We start from the raw sequence: 23,784 nt of genomic DNA, 5'->3' as shown, positions 1-23,784 counted from the left end.
TATCCAGTCTCAATTTCTAGGTCAAAATGAAAGAGGGAAATTTAATTAGTGGTAAATTCAATATGAAGCAGGGATATATAATATTTACACAACAGAACAAAACTCTAAAACTTCTTCAGATCTTTTCTTCTTAAATTAGGTTCTCATTTTAATGGACCAGATACAATTTAATATAACTTGCTTAAATATAATGAGAAACTGGCTTCTACAAGAGAAAGGGTTGGAAAGAGCAGAATTCTGACCTACACGTAATCCTGCTGAGCTCCTATCTGCGTGACCTAGAAGGTCCTCGAGCTAACAGTCACTTTGATAGGTTTTGGTTTCTTTATGTGAGCGTAATACTTAATCTGGCTATGGTAAGTGAAATGGAGTCATTGAAAATGAAAGCATTTTGAAAGCTATATTAAATTATTATTTATTAGGGAAAACACATGCTGGGGCACATAGTTTTCATGGTAGTATAGATATATCATAGGTTGATAAATTTACAGCTTTTAGCAGCCTCTAACTTTGGAGTCCACCTAAAAAAATTCTGTACCAGGGATATTCTGCCTTTATGTTGTACTTGGCTACACGGATTTACCCTCATTTTGAGCATTCACTGGCCATTATTGATAGTGATGATTAAGATCTGGTTAGAATATTATAAAAATTATGCAGTATGTAATAAATTCCACAATGTTATTGAGGCATTTGAGAAATAATTTACTTTCTTATTTAGAATTCAGGTCAAGGACAGAAACAAAATTATCATTTATGCATAATCCAGATTTTTGCCCCAAGTTGTACTTGTACAACTCAAGTACACAGAAAGAACAAATGCACTATGGCTTTTCTTTTAAGAGCTTTGTGGTTATTACCTTCGTTTTACTCGTTTTTTACACAGGTAACATTTGTTGGCCTTTACAATGTAATTTAGCAACGTAACTGATGTATTTTGACACCAATAAAACAACTACATATAACAAAATGAATGCATACTCATTTCAGTCTGTAGAACTTGTTTTTAAATTATTCTATTTGGAGCCAAGGGGAAAACACGAGATCATTCTTTCCCCTCTGTCAAAGGCAATCTGCTTTCCCCAATCCACGAGGACAGCTGAGCAGTTAAGTCTAGCGTGGTAGCGTGCTTGAGTCTCCCGACTCCTGTCCTGCCATCTGTGGGCACACACGCATCCACGTTCGTACACCGCATGGGACAAGACTCAGTTGGCAAGGCATCTCCTGGTGAGTATGCACATTGTGCTGACGAAGCAGCTATTCAGTGGGTCGGTCGCATCGGCCTACTGGATAGGGTAAGAAAGAACCGGTACGAGGAAGGGTGTACGCAGTTCTCGGATCCACTCTCTCCCACTTGTCTCACTGTACTCTTCTCTCCACGTGCGTTCCGAGCGGTGGATCACACGCTCACACACGTGCGGCGCACCGTTACCTCGCCCAGTCGCAGGCCAGGACACAGCGCCCGTGCACCCCCAACCTCCCCGACCCTCGCTCTGCCGCCTCTCTCCAGCCACCCTCACTCCTCGTGGGCGCACCCGGGGACAACCGAGCAGCTCACGGGCCCCAAAGGTGGGAGGGAAGGCGCGGTCCTGGGGTCGGACGGACAAAGCGGGCGTCCAATCGAGCCCGGCACTGCCTCCCCGAAGGGAGGGAGGGGCGGCTCGGACGGGCCCAATGAGCAGGGAGCCCGAGTGGGACTTCCTCCCGGAATCCCGTTGGCCAGAATAGCGGGGCTGTGGGTGACACGTAAGTTGGGTGGGAGGTGGCGGCGGCAGCCGAGACTCGGCGGCCGCGTCAGTGACACCGGCCCGTCGTCCCGCAAACGCAGCCGGGGCAGCCGAGGCAGCCGGCTCCCAGCCATCCACCCGCGCCCGAGGCCTCTCGCGGAGGCGCGAGCTGGAGCCCGGGTCCCTTTGTTGGGCGCGCACCCCCTCCTTTTGGTGGCCACAGAGTCGCGCGGTGGGAGCCGCTGCGAGGGGCGGGGAGCGGCCGGGGCGGGACTCCGAGCGCCGCCGGGGGCAGCAGAGCCAAAAAGTGGGGAGGAGGAAAAAAGGCAGGCGGCGTCTGGGGACCGGCACAAGGACCGCCCGCTCGGAAGTATGCGGAGGGCCCCCTCCCGGGCCCGGGCACTCGCGGAGAGTCAGCCTTGCAAAAGTTTAGCGGAGGCTGCCCAGGCTGCGTCGATGGCTGCGCGCCCCGCGGCGCGCGGGGGCTGAGCGGGCGCCACTTCCCCGCCAGCCCGGCTTTTGTGTCTCGCGTCTCCTTTCATGCGGCGTCCGGCCACCTCCCGCGGCGGCCGCTGCTGAGGCGCTCGCTCGGGCAGAGGGGAGGACGGGGGGCGACCGCGGCGCGGGGTCCCGGCGGGACTATGGGAAACGGGATGTGCTCCCGAAAGCAGAAGCGGATCTTCCAGACGCTGCTGTTGCTGACCGTGGTGTTCGGCTTTCTCTACGGCGCGATGCTCTACTACGAGCTGCAGACCCAGCTGCGGAAAGCCGAGGCGGTGGCGCTCAAGTACCAGCAGCACCAGGAGTCCCTTTCCGCCCAGTTACAAGGTACGGTTAACCAGGCGCGCGCGGCTGGTGGCCAACTTTGCGCCGCGCCTCCCATCCCGGCTGGAAAAGTGTTTTTGGTGAGCCTTTGACACTAAGGGTGCCACTTCTGACCTTCAGGTACACAGGAGGCGAGCTCGGTAGGGCTGCCGGGCCCTCGGACTGTCAGGGAAGATGACATCCCCATCTTCCTGCTTCCTCTGGCGGTTACGTTTGAAATTGGAAGCGCCAGCCTGTGGTCGCACCGGGCGTTGGATGGGCGGGTGCACACTGAGTCCTTTACCCCAGCGCTTGTCAAAGGCCCAGCTGCCATCCTGGCTGGCAAACCAGTAGCCCTTTCATCGCTTCTGCCAGCCCGTCTCTGAGGGACATGGCTTCCTGGTTTCTGGGTATTTGCTTTCCATTTGACTTTGTCCGTAGCCTAAGAAATGGGGAGTTTGGCAGAGATTTCTCAAACTGTGCTGTTTTTTAAAGGAAATTAAGTCATGACCCAGCAGCCCAAATTAATGGCCCAATCGAATGGGAAACTTGGTAGTTTCTGTTAATAGGGGGACTTTTGAGATGTTGCATTTATTGGAAAAGTCCATGCTACAACTGTTCACCATTCTGCAGGTATGTTTTTTGGGGGGAAAGAAAGGGTCTGTTTTACTGAGTAACTTTTAGTTTATCACAGAGGTAGGGCTGTGCATGTGTGTATTTTGCAATTAGCCTTGAGAAGTCCAAGAGGAGAAACGGTTTTTCACTTTGCCAGACAACAGCACACACAACTTGAGGAAGACCTGCAGAAAAACTTGAAGCTCCTCCTCTTCTATTTTAGGATCTCATCTAATGTAAATTTCGGAAACATAAATGATTTGTGGCTGCAAAGTAAGCATCATGTGGTCCCGTTAAGAGCATAGTCATTGTATACATATTTTTTGAAAGCTTTTACTTGTACTTGTGGTTAGTTTTCAACACTTACGTGGGTCTCTTCCCAACCAAAACAATAATAAAAAGGTGTGAATAGTGAAATGTTGACAGTGTTTGGTGATAATGCAAATATAGATTGCTTTATATTACGAGGAAGATCCAACTGGAGAGAAGTTTCTGTCAGTGTATGCATAGACAAATATAAAACAGATGCCTTTTCCATGCTTTAGCTATTTTGAGTGTTTTCTAGTAAAAAAGATTAAGATGAGAGAAAATGACACACAGTTGATTGCTTGGTCTTATTTGCTCTTCTGAACTTAGAAGAAAGGAAAATATTTTTAGCTTACTGAAGCTACATAGCCATGGGCAGTGAAAATATGTGAGTTGGGCTTGGTTCAAAAGGAAAACCTGTTTTGATACAGTCTTAGGTTGAAAAGTTTCTTTAGACTTGTTGAAGTTTATCCGTGAATTATTGTTGCTATGTGAAATATTGATAATACTTATTTCCTTATTTCCTTATTTCCTTAGAAGATACCAGTGGCTTTCCTGTGAAGTTCAGTGCAGTTAGACTAAGGGAAAAATCTGCTTTTTATGGTATAATCACAGAACTAGATTTTCACCCATGTGTCTGGAAGGAATGTGTGTGGTGGATTACGTGAGGTTGAAGCCTTGGTCTCTCAGTTGAGGAGGCTCATGAAAGTAGGCGCTGTCATGTTTATCAGTACATCCTCAGCACTGCACAGTGCCTGACTTTCATGAAAGATCAATACATGTTTATTCAAATCAACAAACAAAATTATCCTCAACTGTGGCAAGAAAATTGATTCCATGCACTGTGTCTGCTTTCTCAGGCTTCACTTCCTTGCCTCTGCATTTTGGGGAAAAACAAAACAAAACAAAACAAAAGTGAGAAAAAAACCAAAGTAACAACAACAAAATGTTTTGCCCAAGTAATGCATTTGCCTCAAGTGCCAATGCTGAAGTTCCTTGATGAAGGCCCAAATTTCTGAGTCATGGCCTTTATTTGCAGTGTTCCATTTTGAAAATCAGTCTTGGTTTCTTTTCTTCTTTTGTTTCCCTTCTTTTGGTGGTGATAGTGGGGCAGAGTGGTGATAAGTGGTAATATAAGACACTTAAAATACACAACATTTGCATTTTAGCAGGAGATGAAAAAATGTAGCTAGCAGCTAGTCTGAATGAGTGGTCTTAAAGTCCATTTCTTAATTTACTGTTTCCATTTCCTCTTGAATTGTGGTGCTTACAACAGTTATGATTATGCATGAAGAATTATTTCCCAAGCAGGCTACAGTTTCTTCTTTATTTAATGATCTACAATTGACTTCTGTAGCATTTATTTTGGATTTCACATCTTCAGGCCATTTAATGAAGATTTTCTGAATAGTAGGGAGCTTTTGCTTCCCTTTTCCAATGACAAATAACATTTTACTCTGATATGTACCACCTGTATAGATTTATATTTAGGGCATTAAGCTCTCCATTCTGAAGGCTCATTTTAGTTACGTGAGAACTCTTGACCTGGCATGGATTAAGATCAGAGTTAATTATCAGTGGCCTTCTTTAAGAAATATGACTCTTGAAATGTTTAAGTAGTTGGGCCCTATAATCTGAAGGTATACATTTGTTAAGTGAGCATATTTAGGTCTTCTTCAGTTTAGGAATGGTTCTACTCCAGAGATTATTTTGGAAATAGGTTATGTCTAACTGCAAGTGTGTTTTTTTTGTAGTACAACAGTTCCATAAATAGGAAATGTTGATGGGGAGGTGCAGGGGAGTGGCGACATGGGAAACATTCAACATTAGGCAGTGCCCCATCCACTGAAAACAAGTCTGTGTCTGTCAGCCTATCTATCCATTTAGTTGTTTATGTCCCACCCATACTTAATTATACTGAGGAGTTGGGGTAGAGGTTATATATTGGTGGCAGAGGCAGTAGTAATGACCTTTGACCAGCACAGTGTTTACTTAACCTTTGCAATTTTTGTAAACTGCTTTCAAGTGGGCTGTCCACCCTTCTTTGTGTCTATATACAGTGGTTCTAAGCTTTGACTGCCCATTAAAATCACCTGGGCAGCTCCCAGGCCAATTAAATCACATTCTTTGGAGGGGGGTGGAACTGCACAGGTGATTTCAATGAGTCCCCAATGTTGAGAACCACAGCTTTATCATCTTAAAACTGAGCCCTCATACATTTACTTTGCTTGCTTGGCTGCAAAGACACGTGAGGTTTTCTTTTTTTTAAGCTGAGCATGTGATTCAACTTTTTGTGTAATCTTGGGCCTCATTTTTCTTATTTATTTAATGGAGATCAGAATGACCTATTTCATTAGTGGCATTGTGACAATAAAGTAATTAATACCTATTAGGCTCCTAGCTCATTTTCGGCACATAGTAGGTACTGCTCATTAAAGATAACTGTTATGACACTCTGTTTGAGGTAAGGTATTTCAGCTCTTTCTTTTCCCAGGTTTGTCATGGGTAAAATTTTGACAGAAATTGACAGAATTTGTTTTTATCATTAGCTACCTCCTTTTACTTATGTCCATGAACATCAAAAAATAAACAAACAGGTAAACTGGCATAATCCGGGCATTTTACTCTGGAGAAGGGACCTTCCCTGACAATTTAAACTTAGAGTATGGCTACTGATTAACTCTCTTCTGTATCACATCAGATTAGGAGAGAGTGAAACTGCTAGAGGAAGGCAATGACCTTGTGCAATAAGATCTGAAAGGAAGATAAACTGTTTAGTTTTTTAAAAAGTAGGGACAAAGAACCCCTCATTTCTAAAACACTAGACTGCATTATTGCAGCACTCGTTGTCCCAGTGACCTTAAACCACGAAGAAGTGGTTTTTATGTTTTCTATGTTCCTACTCCAGATTAGTGCTTTACAACTACTTAAAATTTAAAAAGTTTTGTGCTTCAAAGGGTATATTGTCATCTAAGGTAGTTGTCCTTAGAATTGTGTTCCCCTAACAGGCAGGGGCCTGGCAGCCTGAACATAATAAGCTCATCATACTGGAACTGGTTACTTCTTTCTTTTCAACCCACCCTGCATCTGCTGAAAACAAACAAACAAACAAACAAAAAACCATCTCCTTCAGCTCAGAGCCAGATTTATTTATTTTTTTTTACTTCTTTCATTTCCAGTGCCTGGTGCCTGCTATATAGTACATAATGAAGAAACAGTTGTCTATACCTACATGGTATTTTCTCTCTGCCTGTGAACATGCTCATATATGGTGAGCAGTGACATGTATTGGATACAAGCTGAAGAGTCAGTGCTTGGATTTGATTTCTTGCTGTCTTTTCTCACCAGCTGTGTCATATTGTGCAAGTTACTTCTCTGTGACTTATTTTCATCATATATAATAATCAGGATAATAAGGTTTATAATAAATTGTCATAAGGATCCGTAATGTTAGCTGGTGTGCAATGCTTAGAAGGTGTAGCTTGCATTTTGAACTATGGGGAACCTCATGTACAACAGAGTGGCTCACAGACCTCAGTAATCTAGACCCATGAGTGTGGGCCATATGTAGTACATATACTCATTTTCAAGTGCAAAGTTAGGACTTACAAACATCAATTAGATATTGTTTATTAAATGGACATTTTCACTGAAGTTCATCTTGGAGTTGAAGAGATATTTATCAAGCAGTTTTAATTCTCTTCCATGTAAAAAATGGAACAGAAATACTCTTTTTAAGTTCAGTAGTGTTCCTTTGTATGTAAAACCTTGCCTTAAAATTCATTCCCTGAATAAAAGATAAAAGCTTTTAGATATTTTTTGAAAATCAGACTCATGTAAGTATTCTGCTAAATATATACGAATCACATAAATATGTATGATTCCACCTATTGTGTCTGCCTTGGTTGACCTCGTGAGAGAATTGCTCATTATCCTGTGAGCCTTAAAGTTAAGTCCCAAGTGGATTGGAAGCTTTACCTTGGCTTTTTAAATTCTCTCTTACCTTACCAAGGAGTTTTTCTTATAATGCTGTGGCACAAGACCAGGTTTCAGAGACTTAGGGAAAGAGCAGCTCGGAGCTGGGGAAATGAACACTGAAGCTGGTGGGGACCGAAATGCAAAGGACTTGAGAGAAACCAAAAGGGAGAGAGAGAAAAGGGGGCTAATGCCACTTTATGACTTTTCAAAGCGTTGAGGAAGATTCTCGCTCACATCTTTGTGTCCTAAAAGAAAGGAATAAGGAATCGTGATGGAAGGGTGGGTTTGGCATCAGGGGTGGTTTGAATGCCAGCCTGGTGTTTCCCAGCAGAGTGACCTTGACCAGGCAGGTAACCTCTCCAGTTTCTTCTTCTTTAATTGGGGATAACAATGTCTACTTGGCACATTTGTATGGATTAGGAATAATACATCTGAAGTGGCTAGCATGGATCGTGGAGCTGCTATCTTAAGTGACCATGACAACTTTTGCTGGTAAGTATTGGCCTTTTCATTTTGTCCACAATGAAACTGCATCTGCTAGGTAATAGTGTTACTAGTTGTGGCCTAAATGTGGCTCTTTTCAGAGCTATGTGCCCAACTTGACTGAAACTTTTATTTGATGTAAAACACTCTCACCCTCTCTTTTCTACTGTATTGGTAAGAAAAGACCTGAAAACACTTTACTATCAACTAAGAGTTACTGTTTTTCATTTTTGACAACTAACTGTTCTTATTTTATCACCAAGGACAAAATGTTTTTGCTGGTTTTGCCAGTCAGTGGTTTGTGGGTTTTATAGCTTTGGAAGTGAAAGTTATATGTAATACAACCTTTTTTTGTGAAAGAAAAATGCCAAACTATTTTACCTTACAAGTCACTGTTATTTGAAATGAATATTTTTGGATAGAATTTTGGAAATTTATTTGGAGGAGTTAAATTATTTTAAATACATAATATTTAGTGGGTGTTTAACACATTCAGGTGCCATACTAAGCACATTACATGCATTTTCTCATTTAACAGTAACAAAGGCACTTTAATGTGAATGAACTATCTGAGGCTCAGAGGGGTTAATTAACTTGCTAGTGTCAAGGTCAAATCTAATGAAACTGAGCTTAGAACCCTACTCTGTCTTCCTAGCCCCTGTTCTTACCAGAGTCCTCCATTACCTTCACAATTATCTTAGTGTCTCTCATGACAATATTAAGGTTTTGAAAAAGTAGGTTAGATGGGTTGTTTGAGTGCTCAAGATAAAATTTAGAATCAGAATTAACAGATGTGATTATTTGCAGCATTTCTAGACTGAAGGACATTTGCGGCTGTTAGGTGATTTGGGTTGATACGGGAATAGATTGTAGGTGGTATGTGGATGCTGCATAAAATAAGATTGAATCACATAATAAGAAAGTATGCTCTTTTGAATTCCCTTTCAGTGTTTTCATGACAAGTCAAGGAGAGACTACCTCAGTTTGATGCTGGAATCTCTGTCCTAGATATTATATATTTGCTCAGTTGCTTTTTTCTTTTCAAAGAGAGTAGACTTTTGGCAGCCAACAGCCTGATAGCTGGAATTTAGTTATTTTGTTGTTTTATTGTGCTTAAAATTTACAGTTACCATCCATGAATGCTATGTAAGTTGGATATTTTATTTACAAGGTAATAGTGTAAAGTTTTCTTTTTAGAGGTTTATTTTAGAAGAAAAAGATGAGTATTTGACAGCCCATATTACCTTAAAGAACTCATGTTTGGAGTACCTGCATGTCTGAAGTTTAGGAACACATTAACTGATCAAATCTAATACAAACACTGAAATTTGCAATTAAGAAAACAGTTGTGCAGCACGTAAATCACCATGTGTCTCAAGCTAAGCACAGAGCCCACATATGCTGGCTTCCTATACAACGTAGCATTCCTCCACTGGGCTGTGCTGTCTCTGGAAACCAGAAGCACCCTCTTCTCCGTTCAAGCAGAAATGGGCGTTGCTGTTTTTAAACAATGCTATGTGTTTCTGAATGGCATGTTTGTGTTCTTTGTTTTTATTGGCCCAGGAGTGTTTATCCAGTCATTGCCCTTCACTAATAAGCCTCACTAAATAGACTTATAGCCTGGAGGGGCATGAACTTGAAACAAATTGCTGTTTATAACAGTGTGACATTTAAAAAATACAGCTTTAACTACTTTTCTTATATAAAATGTCACAGTGTAATAGATCATGAATAGAAAAGTAAAGATGTGCTGTCATTCTGGAGGATAAGGCACTATAGAACATTTGAATGACACAATTTCCTTTCTTTTAAGCGTGAGTTTAAGAAAATATATAATCATTTCAGGAGAGTCAAACATTCTATCTCCTGTTTCATTTAAACCCATCTTTAAGTGGAATTCTTGTTATTAACAACGAAAAAATCTGTAACTCAAGATAGTTAAGAGAGCTTTGACATTGCTTGTGTGCTTCCAACAATAGCTAAGATGCTATAAAGTAAATACTCTGAACAAAGATTAAAATTGGGCAGTTGATAATTTACTTGATTAGTTTGGTTAATGCAGAACAGTTTATTAAGTTGTACATTACTGAGATTTAATATTATAAATCTGTAATTTCTATTGCACCAATCTCTTAACCTATTAGCAAACATTGATTTTTAAAAGGACTTATATCCTTTCAAGGTTTGCTTTATAGCAACATGTTAAATCATACTGATATCAAACATCATTTTTATCAGAAGATGAAAAATAAATTCTCTTTACAGTATAAGCAAGCATCAGACCAAAATCCAGAAGGCATCTATGTTAGAAATGGGTGTGGATGAGGTTCCTTGGGTGTTGTTCCTCAAATACAGCTTCTCAAGTACAGTTCCTCTCCATCTGTAGATCTGTGAAACTAGAGTGTCAACATATCTGACCTCAACACAACCAGCATACAACAGGGGCAGGCATAAGATACTTACATATTGTTGTTCCAAAATGCAGTAAATACAAGGTTTGTAGGAGTCACTTGTCTGTAGCAGTTCTGAAATCTGGCTAGACATGTGTTTCTTGATGTGTTTCCAGGTCTGAGAATAATTCTCCATGGCTCTTAATGCTACTCTTTGGGCTTTTGGTTCCACTCACTGAGTCATCCTTCCTTCCTCATGAAAGGTAGCATGTGCTTGTAGCTGAACTTTCTCATCCTGCTTCCTGCCAGTAGAATTTTTGAGATGTTTCACCATTTTTTAATTTAGTACCATCTCTCTTTTCTTTCAGTCCAAACTGGCAGTGATAAATTCCTGCTCATAAAATCCTTTCAAAACTTTTGTCAGTCTCTTGGGAAACTTGGTGGGTTTACTCTAGTAGGTAAAATCCACACCCACGTATTTTTCGGAGTAAATCCTTCTCTACCTTGGGCTTCTACTGAGGCAAGGGAGACAATGCCCTTTAACTTCCTGAAGGGAAACCAAGAGGATCTGTGAGTTTCACACCCTAAACTTTTAGGAGACCTGTGGTCTGACTGAATAGCACTCTTGAGACACTACATTTCCAGCGTCTTCACCAGAATTGCAGAAGCCATGCCCTTGGTCTCATCTTTAGGTCACCTTTTTTTGTGACAATTCTCTGGAATTGATCTTCACTCAGAAGCTGCTTCTTAATTTAGCATTGTTTGCTGTCTGGAGAGGCTGAAAAATTTCAAAACCATCAAGTCTTGCCTCATTTTGTTTAGTAGTCCTTCCCTCAATTTATCTTCTCACAGTTTATATAAACAGCAAGAAGAAACCAGGCAGCATCTTTAACACTTTGCTGGAAAATCTCCTTAGCCAAATTACCCAGTTCATTTGGCACATTTTTTACTTCTCATACAACTGCAAGTGATGTAAACCTGGTAACTATACATAAGTGTGAGTACTGTTAAGCCTTCTGCTACTGCATCATTTCGTTTCCAATAAAATTTCCCTCATTTTCACGTCTGCCCTTACTAACAATCTCTTCAGTATCCAAAGCTTGTTTAAAAACGTGTTCAAGGCACTTTGCGCTTTCACTTGCACTCTTAAGGCCCAGTACATGGCTCAAAATCTGTATTTGTTACCCTGTCGCATAGAAAATTATCCCCAAACTGAACTGGCTTGGAACAACCAATATATCTCATAGTTTTTGTAGGAAAAGAATCTGGCAGGTCTCAGAAGACCCACTTCAATCTCTCTCCTCTGGGCTTTTTCGTAGGATTTTCCACGGTTCCAACAGGTAATTTACAACATGATAGTGGCTTCCCTCAGGGCAAGAGATCAAAAAGAGAGCTAGCGAGAGAGTGTGCAAGACCCCAGGATAAAAGTGAAAGTATTTTAATAACCTAATCTTGAAAGTGATAACTCATCACTTCTGCCCTATCCCACTCATTAGAATTGAATCACTGTGTTTAGTCCTTGCCCAAGGCATGGGATTTGTGAAGACACAAACAACGGAAGGTGGGGCTTCTTGGGAACCATCTGAGGAACTGCCTACCACAGATGAGAATGTCATTGTGTACGCTGTTGGCAATATCATTAACAAAGTCACCATAAGCTAACATTCGCTGAGCACTTGCTAGGTACCAGGCACTGTTCTCAATTATTTTCTTGGATTTTCCAGTACACTGCTTTTGTAAAAACATATTACATAGTAAAATGTAATTTACTGTTTAATTTGAAGAAGTATACTAGCAAGAAGTAGCATTTAAAATCATGACACTTCAGAGGGAAATTATTGGTGGTTAAACCATGTAACCTGGAAGAATTAAAGAGAATTCCAGGTAACTCTCTGAAGTATAACCACATACCTGGCTGTCCAGGGAAGTCCCAGAGTGGAAGGCATCATGTCCCTGGGGAGTTTCAAAGTCCGTTTTAGATACGTGGAACTTCCTCGCTCCTACAAGTGACTGTATGTCTTTGGCAAGTACCTATGAATGCAGGACTGTGTTTGTCATCTGTTTTCACTTGTTGTGTATGTTCCTTCAAATTTGGAAGACTGTAGTCCTTGGTGAAGTCCTTGTTATTTGATAGTCAAAAGATAATTTTTTAAATAAAGTTTGACTGGTCTTAGAAAGAGAAATATATTTGATTTAAAGAAGGAGCATTAATTGCATGACTGGTAATTTCAACTTGTTCATTCATTTCTTCTTTGAAAGTCAAGTTTAAAATACTGTATTCTTTTGTGATAGTAATAAAATAGAAAAGAACACAAAAGCATATTATGAAAAAGTCATTAAATCGTTTCTAAACAGTTGCAATTCCAAATTCATGTATGGCCTCACTCTTTTAAACATATTTTAGTAATTAGAAATACAAGAGATAAATGTTTCTATTCCATTTGACTTCCATTATAATTTCCTAAACATTTTGATAAGAGATTAAATTGGGAAGTGGATAAAGAATATATTGTCAATATTGAGGCCATATTCCATTCAAGAATCAGGGAGAATTCTGTTCTTGTCAGTGAGAAGTTGCTGTTGAGTTTCTATAGAACCAGGGAATCTCTTCCTGCCACACTGCTATTAATGTGCTGGTTGCTGCCATGATATTCACTGTTCTATAAGTTGCTGTGGACTTATCTGTGATTCACACTGATGCCACAGGTTCCTGGCGACACATCTTTTTTTTCTGTCCTGAAAGACCAAAATGTGAAAAATTCCCTATGTGGTCTACAATGTAATGATATATTGTGCAGTGCAGTTCTTAGGGATATTTACAGCTTGCACATTGGTGTTTTTCTCAAACACGTTTTGCTCACTGGGTTGGTTTAGGATCCATATGGTATTTGTGGGTGTATGTGAGACCCCTTATTTAGGCCTCAAGAAGTCTTCATTTGAGGGTCCCATGGTAGCAATAGTTTGAGTAGAGGTTGAGCCTTTACAGAAAGACTGCTTTGTTTTTATTGTAGTCCTCCAGCAGTTCTCAAAACTACCTCCTACCTAGCAACAACTCATCCCTAAGGCTATATTGTATGTCTTGGCTGTGACCCCCTGCTCTTAAAGAGTGGCATTTTCTATTTTCTATTTGGAATCCATGGCGGTCCATGGACTTCCCTAAAATATATGTCAATTTTGTATATCTGCCTTTTCCCTAGACAGAAGCCATATCTTTTATCAGATCTGCAAAGCATTGATAACCTGAGAAAGGTTAAGAACCACTGCTTTGGGGCAAATTCCTCCTTCTGAGGTCCTTTCAGGTTCATCTTGGTATTTGCCCTCCCTGGTGCTACCCCATGAACCCCCTAGGAAGTAGCTAAGTTTATAATGGCACAGTCACTGTTCACTGCTGTTCCCCTGAAAGTCCTTACCCATTCCACCCATCTCAAATTTAAGAAGAATCCTGATTAGGGTCTTAAATGGCATTCAGTAAATTGCATTGCTAAAGTCCACTAGTAATTGCTTAGTAAATAATAAAAAATACTTTGCAGTTACATGAGAAATTTATACTTTTCAAATTGCTTTATATTCATGATATCATCTGGACCTGGAAACAACTTTCTGATATAGAGGAAAGCGATATGCTTTGTTATTAACCATTTTAAATTTGGGAAAACAAAAGTCACATGGCCAAACAGTGACACACTTGGGATTTGTGCACCGAGTGCTTATATTCTAATTCAAGGCTCTCACTAATCCTGTTTCCAAGGCTCCCATGCCCTCGACCTAAAGTGAGGTTTTAGTAGTACCTATTCCCAGTTTCTGACTTTGCCTCCTTTTCAGATTCCATCAAACAGTTAAGAATATTCCCAGATAATGACTCACCTGGACTTGAGAACTGTCCTCCGCGGAGTCTACCTGCCACCCCTTACCTCTTCCTGTCTCTGTGTCCAGGGAAGCTGCTGATAACTGCTCAAGCTACTGCTTCCTGCTTCAGCTCTGCAACTTGCCACTGTCATTGGCATATTTGCCTCGTTTCTTTTTGGATCTTATGTGCCCTGGCGGATCCAGGAAGTCGTCCCAGGGCAGTAAGAGTGGTGATCGCTGTGGTGAGCCTGGCTTCACTGCCCTTTCACCCATCTCTGACACATTCTCCTGATCCATATTTGGGGCTCAGGCTGTCGCTTACTGTAGGATGATTCATTTTCAGACTCCTCTGCATCCTGGGGTGTAGACAGAGCTTCAGCTCACACTGGTATCCTGCTAAGTTTCACCACAGGCTGTCGCCTCCTGATAGCATCTGTACTTTCACCTTGACTTTACAGGGGCTTTGAAGCTCACCATTCAACTAAATTCTCCAGCTGTGTTTTTTAGCTTCCAGATGTAAAAGTCAGATTACTCTTAAATAAATCATAGGTTGGTAGAGCAAGAAAGAATGTTTGTAGAACCCAGGATGTAAAGAGCAGCATATGAATATGTTTTGATTTGGCCCACACAGCACTCTGAAAAATTTCACAGCAGTTGTCTACATGGAAAAAGAAAGATATTTTATGTAAACACCAATATTTCCAACTTTGTCTGGAATTTGTAAGATCCCTGGACACTGGGCTGCATTCCTACTTGGTGAAAGGCTCAAGTTTTGAATGGGGCATGCTGGCCTCAGTTGGCCAAAATACCCACTAAGAATTGTTGATGTCAGATAACTTCTGTAGCTTATCAGTGAAGAAAGTGAGCCTCAGGGAGATCTAATGACTTGGCAACTGTGCTGGCCAATATGGTAGCCACAGGTCATGTGTGGGGAAAGCATTCCAGATGCCGCTGGTGTGAATGAGGGACTGCATTTCCAATTTTAAGTAGGTTAAATTTAAAAGTTAAAAGTAAAACATTGTGAAATATTTTTCACTTAAGCACAACTTTATTGTGTTGGTGACACATTCTTTTAACTGTTTTGTCACATTAGATGTTGACGTATTACAGTACACATATACATTCTACTTTTTTTGATGTGGCTACTAGAAATTCATAAGTTACAAATGTGTCACCATGTGTTTCTGTTGGACAGCACTGACTTGGCCAAGCTCGCACAGCTTTTAGTGGCAGGTCTGGAACTGGCCAGCAGGTATCCGCAGTTCTAACCATATTTTTTTTCCATTACTTACGTGTTACCTAACTAATAATTCTCACAACCTTTTTGTTCTAACGTATAATCTCACAAACTCCTGTAGGAATTTGTTTCTCCTCATTTTTACATGGTATGTAACCCAGAAGTAATTTTATGTAAAAGAAAACTTAGCCATGTGTACTGTCAACAATTACACAATAAAGACAATTTTAAAGATAATAAAATTAATATTCAAGATATGTAAAGACCAATTTAATTTGATATTTAATTTTTAGTAACACTGATCGTTTAATTTTCTCTTAATTATTTGTATAAGAAAACAACTTTTAACACATTCAGAAAAACATTGTGTTTGCTTTTGGCACAGATCTATATTAAAATGCAGTCTAAAATTGTTACTTATTACATAGCTAAAATTAGACAAATTACTTTTAGACCTAATATGTTGAATTCTTATATTTTGCAGAATATGAAAGAATCAGTTTGCACATAAAATATTGGGCATGTGAATAGTCCAGTCAAATCTAACATTTGCTTTTTTTTAATACTTTAGTTATTTAATTATGAATTGTAACATACATACATTAACATCCACAAATTGTATGCATCAGCTGCATGAGCCTTCACATTCTTGTTCACTTAACCAGCAACCAGACTTAATAAAGATAACAATCCCAGCACCTCAGCAGTTTCCTTTCAGTCCCTAGCTGTCCCCGCCCCCCTAAAGATAATCACCGTGGATTAATTTTGAGTGTTCTTGTACTTTACATAAATGAAATCAAACAATGTGTACCCTTGTACCTGGCTTCTTTTTCTTAACATTATGAGATTCATCCGAGCTGTTACCTGTAGTTAAAGATTGTTCATTTCCATTTGTGTGCTGTTGTATAAGTCTGTCATATAGTGATGGACATTTGGGTAATATCAGTTCCTGTTACTATTAATGTTCTAGTTCTTTTGACTTTGTTTTTTTAAAGGACCAGCAGCTTCTTAATATGCTTGATGGTTATTTTGAGTAAGATAATGTAACAAGGACTATTTTGAGTACATTTGCAAAATTATTGTCTTCTTATTGCCTCTCTTACTAATGCTAATTTAATATTGCTATGCATCCTGTCTCCAAGCACTGATCTGTTATCAGTACAAATTTTAAAATATGACCAAAAGTAACAACTAAAACTTATGTTCAAAGCAGAAGCATTGGTATCATTATTCAGTCAAGGGTAAAATGTCCAAGGGATTGCCTGGATATGAGGTGGCTCATCTATTCTCTATTAACCATCATTCATGCTCATTTGGTACATGCTGTCTCTATTTGTATTGTGTAAATGGCCATTTAAAAGTAATTCATTAATTTACAACATGTGCTGAAAGGATTGCATCTGCTGGGGTGCTCCTCTCAGGGTGGGTCACAGGAACATAAGACTGCAATGATGTCTCTTAAAACACATGATGCCTCTTAAAACCTGGACTTGGAATTGGCACACCATCATTTTTGTCCATGTTCCTTGACCAAGCAAGTCACATGGTCAGTCCCACATTATGGATTGAGGTGCAGAGAATACTCTGCCCGGAGCAGTAAGCATTTCCAGGGTGCTACTCCAGCAGTAAGCGTGGCAGGGTGTGGATGTATAATTACAGCAGTGAGGGGTGAAGAATTTGGAATGATGCCATCTCCCAATTTTAAAATTGATGCAGTGTGAGATAGAGATAAAAAAGTTTCTTTTTTTATTAAGGAATGATTTTTACTGTGATTTGAACTAGCCTTTTTAAAAAGGTTAACAGTTAGTCAGACTTGTGTATTTCTTGGCAAAGTGTCTAAGTTTATAATGCACAAGCATTTAACATAAGTTCTGAGCAAAAGACAATAAGCAAATATGTTCTTTAATTCAACAGACTTTTCCTAAAGCACGCTTTCTCTGGGCATGTAAATTTGATTATACAGGTGCTGCCATCAAGAGATAGAATGTAAATGAAGTATCCATTAAAGTTAAAAGTGTTTCTATTGGATTTTTATGAGTGCTCTTTTAGTGACATAGAATAAGTAGAACTTCTCTACCAAAGTATTTTCACATTTAATATGCCGATTTTAGCAAAAGCAGATACGATCAAACATAGAATTTATTTTTATATGCTAATTTATATGGGAAAAAAATGAACAATTTAGAACATGGACACATAGAATTGGATGTTTAAAAACTTTTGTAGAATTCTTGTGAATATATATAGTGCATCTATTTTTTTTAAAAGGTGTTGCATATTCACTGAGATATTTTTGTAAAATAATTAAATTTAAAAAATCATGCCATTAATATTTACCTGAAGGTTGTAGTACCTGCTATGGCAACTATATATGTTTATGCCCAAGGCCTTGGGGAAAAATATATGGAGAAATCATAGAAGCAGATACTCTTTTTTCAGTCTCTGTATCTTCTTTTTTTTAAAGAACACTTCTGATTTTAAGCAATTCTTTAAGAAAGTTGCACATTTAAAAATACCATTTCATGTGAGATATTGTGTATGTATGATTGTGCATATATGTGTATATGACTAGTCATTGTTATATAACCTTCTTTGATAACCCTGGTGGCAATTTGTTTATGTTTTTCCTTTTTAAAACTTGATTCTTCATGTCTCAGTTTAATTAGGGGCATTAGAATTCTCTGCTAGAAAAGGGAAGTTGAAGGCTGGTCCCTAGGTACACAAATATGGCCTTGATTTGGTGGATATGTCCCAACATGCTTTTTGTGTATATAATAGAAGAACAGTAAGAAGAGGCAGGGTTTTCTTTTTTTTTCCTGACAAGTTCATTTATGTACTTTTTGTGAACAATGCCTGCTCAGAAGTTTCAGAGCAGGAACAGGTAGATTCTTGTTAAGCTTTAATAAGTGAAACTCTAAAGTTCCATGAAACCAGCAAATAGCTTGCCTGTTACCAGTGGAAGTATTTGTTCTTTAACTTAAAGACATAATTCTTGCCATTAACCTTTGTTCCTTTAGAAATATGTTGATGTGGAAGGAAAAATCTGTCTTTATTTTTATCTTTTTCATCTCTGTTTTTCTGTACTATTATTTTGTTATGTTATTTTGTTCTTACTATTTTTTTGTAAACTTCTCTAGTTGATTTCTTAAACACCATTTTTTTTTCTTATTAAACGTCTGGTTGGTACCAATCAGAACAGACACCACAACAGGACATTTCTATTGACTACTTAATTCTTTTATAAAGGGAAAAGTCTGTCTTTCCATGTACCACAGCATTTTAAGAACAGTGGTTAAAATTTTTAACCACCACATCTAAAATTATATCTTGTATTTTGAGTTACGTCTCAGTAGATCATATGTAATCTGTCCTCTTTCTAGGTCTATTCTGGTGTTACCAGATCCCTCAAAATCTAGAACCTGTTAGCATCGTGTCAGTTACCTGAATAAGTTTTTCATGGAGTTGTATCAGCTCTAATTTCAAAATACGTATCTTGAACTTCACCAGTGTATAATATCATCCTAGTCTGACCATCCTTTCTTGACTGGACTAATCGCAATAGGCTTCCACCTGGTTTTCTTGCTTCCATCTTTATATCCTCCATAGTAGCTCAGTAATTTACAAAGATTATTCTTTGTAAAATTAAATTAGGTAATGTTATTTCCCATCTCTCATTGGAGGAAAATTTGACTCTTACTACTTCATTGTCCTTCACTAGCCATGTGAGCCACATAAGCCTGTTAGCTGTTTCCATTACACGCCAAGCTCACATCCTTCTCAGTCTTTATACCTGCTGTCTGTCTGTCAGGAATGTTCTACCCTGAGATCTGTTCATCACTAGCCCTTATTTACTCAGACCTCAGCTCAGATTTCAGCTCCTGGAAAGGCCGCTGAGTTAGTTATGCATTGCTGTGTAACAAATTTACCCCTACTAAACACCTTCAAGCAACAAACATATAAACATTAACTATTTCACAGTTTTCTGAGGGTCGTGAATCTGGGAGAGCTTAGCCAGATGGTTGTGGCTGACAGCCTCTCATAGGCAATCACGAAGCTGTTGGCTGGGCTGTCATGATCTAGGGGTTGTTTGAGGGAGGAACCACTTCCAGGCTGACTGGTGTGGTCTTTGGCAGGCTCCAGTCCCTCCCTGTGGGATAGCCCTCGTAGATGGCCAGTGTGTCCCTAGAACATGGTCGCTGGTTTCCCACAGAGTCAGAGATATAAGGGAGGAGGCCACAGTCTTTTATAACCCAATCTTAGAATGAGATAGTATCACTTGTGCTGGATACTATTAGTCACACAGACCAGCCCTGGTACCATGTAGGAGGGGAGTGCACGAGGCTGTGAGATTCAGGAGGCAGGATCATGGGGAACAGCCGAAAGGCTGACTACTACTGCAGCCCTGCCAGCGCTAGGGATTTCACTGTTACTTTTGAGAAGCCTGCACCCTTCGTGTTTTTTTCTCTCAACAACCTATGAAAGTCATAACCACATCTCTTCCTTCATATAATACCCTATGTAAGCAGAGTTTACATAATAGTTCATGCACCCAAGTACTATCTATCCCATTATTTTACATTGTTTTCTTATTTGTACTGATGACTATCTGAAATCTCATGTCGTATCTCCTTGTTTTATCATCCCTCTTGTCTGCTATGAGATTGTAAAACTTTGAATTCAGAAAACTGGTATTTTCTGTCCATTACTTTAATCCTTGAGCTTAGAACAGTGCCTGAAATATAGTAGATAGTTATTTGATAAATGAATAAATAAGTTTACCTTTTCAAGCCCTAGAAGTTTTAGTTTAACCATTTTATAAAGAACTGTTTCTACATGCATCCCTGGATTCTAACATTGAGTACAGTGAACATAAATGTCATTAGTTTAATATGTTTTGAGTTTACCTTATGCGGCAGGTTCTGTGCTAGATACTCTGAAGTTACAAACATGAATAAGACGTGGTTCCCAAAGAGTCCTTTTGGTAAGGAAGAGCAGACTATGGCATGGGCCATGTGGGAATAAGTAAAATAAAGAAGGAAAACTGGCAGGGCTAGGGAAGCGTTAGATGGAGGAGGCTCCACTGTAGATGCCCTCGTGATGCCTCAGGGTCAGGGCGTTCTGTGCTGTAATACTGTGTTCCTTTCAATGTGCACCAAATATAAGAAAGAAAGAAACCAAATGTTTTGAGCATCAACCAAAAATTCAGGAAACCTGGTATACATAAGTAGAAATGGGAAATTATTTTATTACGTATTTTTAAAAATCACCTTGCTGAAATGACTAAAACTATATGAAATTGCGTTTCATTATATGCGAGTATCTGTAGAGCAGTTTGCCCAAACATTAAATCACTCTATGTCAGTGGAACTAATTCTTTGATTATTGTCTGTAGTATTCTTTGCTGTTCTTTGCTGCTTACTGTAGTCATTCTATCTCTCTCTCTCTCCTTAAACTTGCTTCATCTAATTTTGCTGTGGACCTGGAAGCACAGTAACCAAACTTGATAGAATTAAGTGTAATGAGAATGAATAAGGCTCTTAAAAAAGTTTTGTTTTCAAGTAATTACTTTTAAGAGAGGTTTTATTTTTAATTTAGCCATTTGTGATCCATTTTTCATCTTATATTCATTTATGTTAGTACAACTTCTCTTAAAAGATGTCATGCTATTTTACTTAGGTTTTCTATTGAACTTTTTGTCTCATTCAATGTATCATAATTGGCTTTGAAGTCAGACTGACTCAAAGGTCTGCCAATTTTTCGTTTTATATCATTAAACAAGTTACATGTTTTGGAGTCCCGTGAAAATGAAAGTCATATCTTCCTTACAGTGTTGGTATAAAAAGTAAATGGATATACTAAGGACCTAGAATGTTACCTGGATGTCTCATTCCATCCCTGCTTTCCTCCTTTCTCAGTCCTTACCAGGTTGAATGGGCTTCACACTCTGTCACTCAGGGCCTAGTGACAAATGCCTTGCTAAGCAGCATTCGTAATGTAATGCGTGTCACTTTGACGAGGATGTCCTGGCTTATCTCTGGTGGGTGTAGGGCTGGACCAGGAAGACCAGGCCAGCACACACTTTCTTTCCTAAAATCATGAGCACAACTTGGACAGCAATCCAAGGTTGAGTTTCACTGTAGAGTTGTACCAGTAACACGGCCCTGTGGAAAATTCAGAATCCAAGGCTGGCCATAAAAGTTAACTTGCTCTCTAGGTATCCTTCAGAGATTTGATACTCAACAAGCAGTTTTTACTGCTATGTGGTAATTTATTCCCTGCCTAGGTTTTACAACAATGCAACTCCAAGGGCTCATAGCCTTTGAGAAAAATAAGGCTGTAGGGGGTTCACTGGGGTGGGTGCAGAGTGTGGCCATCACTGTAGATAAAGTTAACAAAACAGAGCAAGGAATTTTTAAATTAAAGTTAACTTCTACAACATCCATGTAATTGCTTACATTTTTCTACTCCCTCACATATTTTCTTAGCTTACCCACCCTTGTGATTCATTCAGTAACAAAATCAGTGAAGTCAGCATTCTCTTCTAGTCATCAAGCAAAAATGGGTCATCTCCCTGGCCTGCTGGATTGTCTGCTGTGCCCCAGACAATCTCATTTCAGTTCGGGCCTCTCCCTGCTGCCATGTTTCCTTGTTTACTCCTGGCTGGCTCCATCGACCACCAGGAACTTCTCATTGTGGCCAGCCCCTTTACCCCAGGTCTCTCTCTCCTGAATGTTGCATTTCTTGTATTCATTCATCATCCATGCCTTGAGAATACTGCTAGCATTCAGCCTTTTTATTGTTTTAAATTCATTGAAATTCATCGAATACCTGTTCGATGCCATACCCTGAATTAGGCTCTGATATTTAACATTATGGATTAGAAGAATGACGTTTAGCAAATGTGTCCAGAATGGAGAGGTAATAAATGATAGAAGGAATTTGAATGCATATCTGCTGACTCTAAATTCAGTTTTATTTTTTTTTAGCACAGCTCCCCTTTCCTCCAGGCATGCCAAGATGTTGAGAAACACTGATGATGTGAGTTGCAAGGCTTCTTTAGGTAATGCTTGGGTCTGTGCCACTGGCCCGCACCCCTCCTCCCACTCAGGTGACTGCTGGGAGCAGTGTGGGGCAGATGTGCCCCAGGTACCATTCTCCCGGTCCAGTTAGACTCTGTAAAGCTAATCCCTGGCCTGTAGGATGAAGAGAAAGATGTTATCTTCACTATTGATTTAAGAAAATTAAAAAAAAATTGGTCTTAAAACTAGAATTAACAATGTAAGATAGAATCCACTCACTAAGATGAGTGAACTTATTAAATGTAAAGAAGTTGGGAGAACTCCCTGACTTCAACTTTCCCTTTCAAGTTTTCAAGCCATATACCTCTGTCTAGCCAGGTCACAGATGGTGATTTTCTATTTCTTTTTTTTATAATTTCTTTAATAGCCTTAATGAAAATGAAGGTGGTTTCCACGAATTGAAAACAGCAATTATTGATTAATTATTTTATTTTAAGAGAAAATGAAAAAATAATTCATTTTGGGTTTCACATGTTTTTAGAGTTTACCTTTGAACCTGTATTTGAAGAGGTAGAAGGTTTAGGGACTTTATTGAGATCATCGTGTGAACAAACACCAAACTCAGGAAAATGAGGAAATTATGCACTTTCCCAAAATTTGGAATGAGTGTAGGTGCAAATTTGGTCTCCATAACTAAGTATTTAGGTGACTTTTAGTAAATTACCTAGCCAGTTGGCCTGATTTCACTGCCTGTTCACGTAAGCATTATGCTTGCTCTGTGGAGTTATGAGTCTCACCCCTACTGTTCCTACTAGTACATGGCAGATGGTTTGAAAAAGTCAACCCCACCCACCATTTTAATTAGTTAATAAATTACAGCTTATAGGAAAATAAAGTATTTACCTTACTAATGGTTAGTAACTTCACCTTTCTATAAAAGGCTTAATAGTTGAAAACTTGCTACATTATATCGAAGGTTTTATGTAACACAAACTTAGAAAGTAGAAATAGAGATGACATAAAGCTCTAATGATACCCTTTTAAGATTTCCATTAAGGAAAGTAAGTTTAACATTATAAAGCATGATGTTTTCAACAAGCATTTTTATTTCTCTCATGAAGTATATTTTGGAATGGTTTTGGAAAGACTTCCATTTCAATCGTTAATTCATTTTGCTCAGAGACTATGAACATCAAAGCAGCATAACTCAATTAAGTGAAACAATCAGGAAATGGAATATTCTGGTGAATTTAGTTGTTAGTGTTAAACAGAAATTGTATTAACTTCTCCACCCATATGGTTTCTGGTCTCTATTTAAATCATTCCATTGAATTTGAGTTTGTATTGAAAGCTCTGTGCCAAGTAAGTTTTTTTTTTTT

The 23,784-nt window shown here is 39.3% G+C and overlaps 1 protein-coding gene across 6 annotated transcripts in view; it reads left to right on the top strand.

The window, feature by feature from the left end:
* The first annotated feature begins 2,221 nt into the window (after window positions 1–2,221).
* The window catches only part of GOLIM4 (golgi integral membrane protein 4), a 69,317-nt gene continuing 47,754 nt past the window's right edge, over window positions 2,222–23,784 (top strand). For all 6 annotated transcript variants that reach the window (XM_036898336.2, XM_036898335.2, XM_036898333.2 and 3 more), the window contains exon 1: window positions 2,222–2,555. In XM_036898336.2, coding sequence (XP_036754231.2) covers window positions 2,369–2,555 — 187 coding nt within the window. In that variant the 5' untranslated portion in view covers window positions 2,222–2,368. The remainder of the gene's footprint in view (window positions 2,556–23,784) is intronic.

This window comes from Manis pentadactyla, chromosome 1 (assembly GCF_030020395.1).
Source record: "Manis pentadactyla isolate mManPen7 chromosome 1, mManPen7.hap1, whole genome shotgun sequence".
Lineage (NCBI taxonomy): Eukaryota > Metazoa > Chordata > Mammalia > Pholidota > Manidae > Manis > Manis pentadactyla.
The sequence above is the reverse complement of the archived record's forward strand: the minus strand, read 5'-3'. Positions and strand labels throughout refer to the sequence as shown.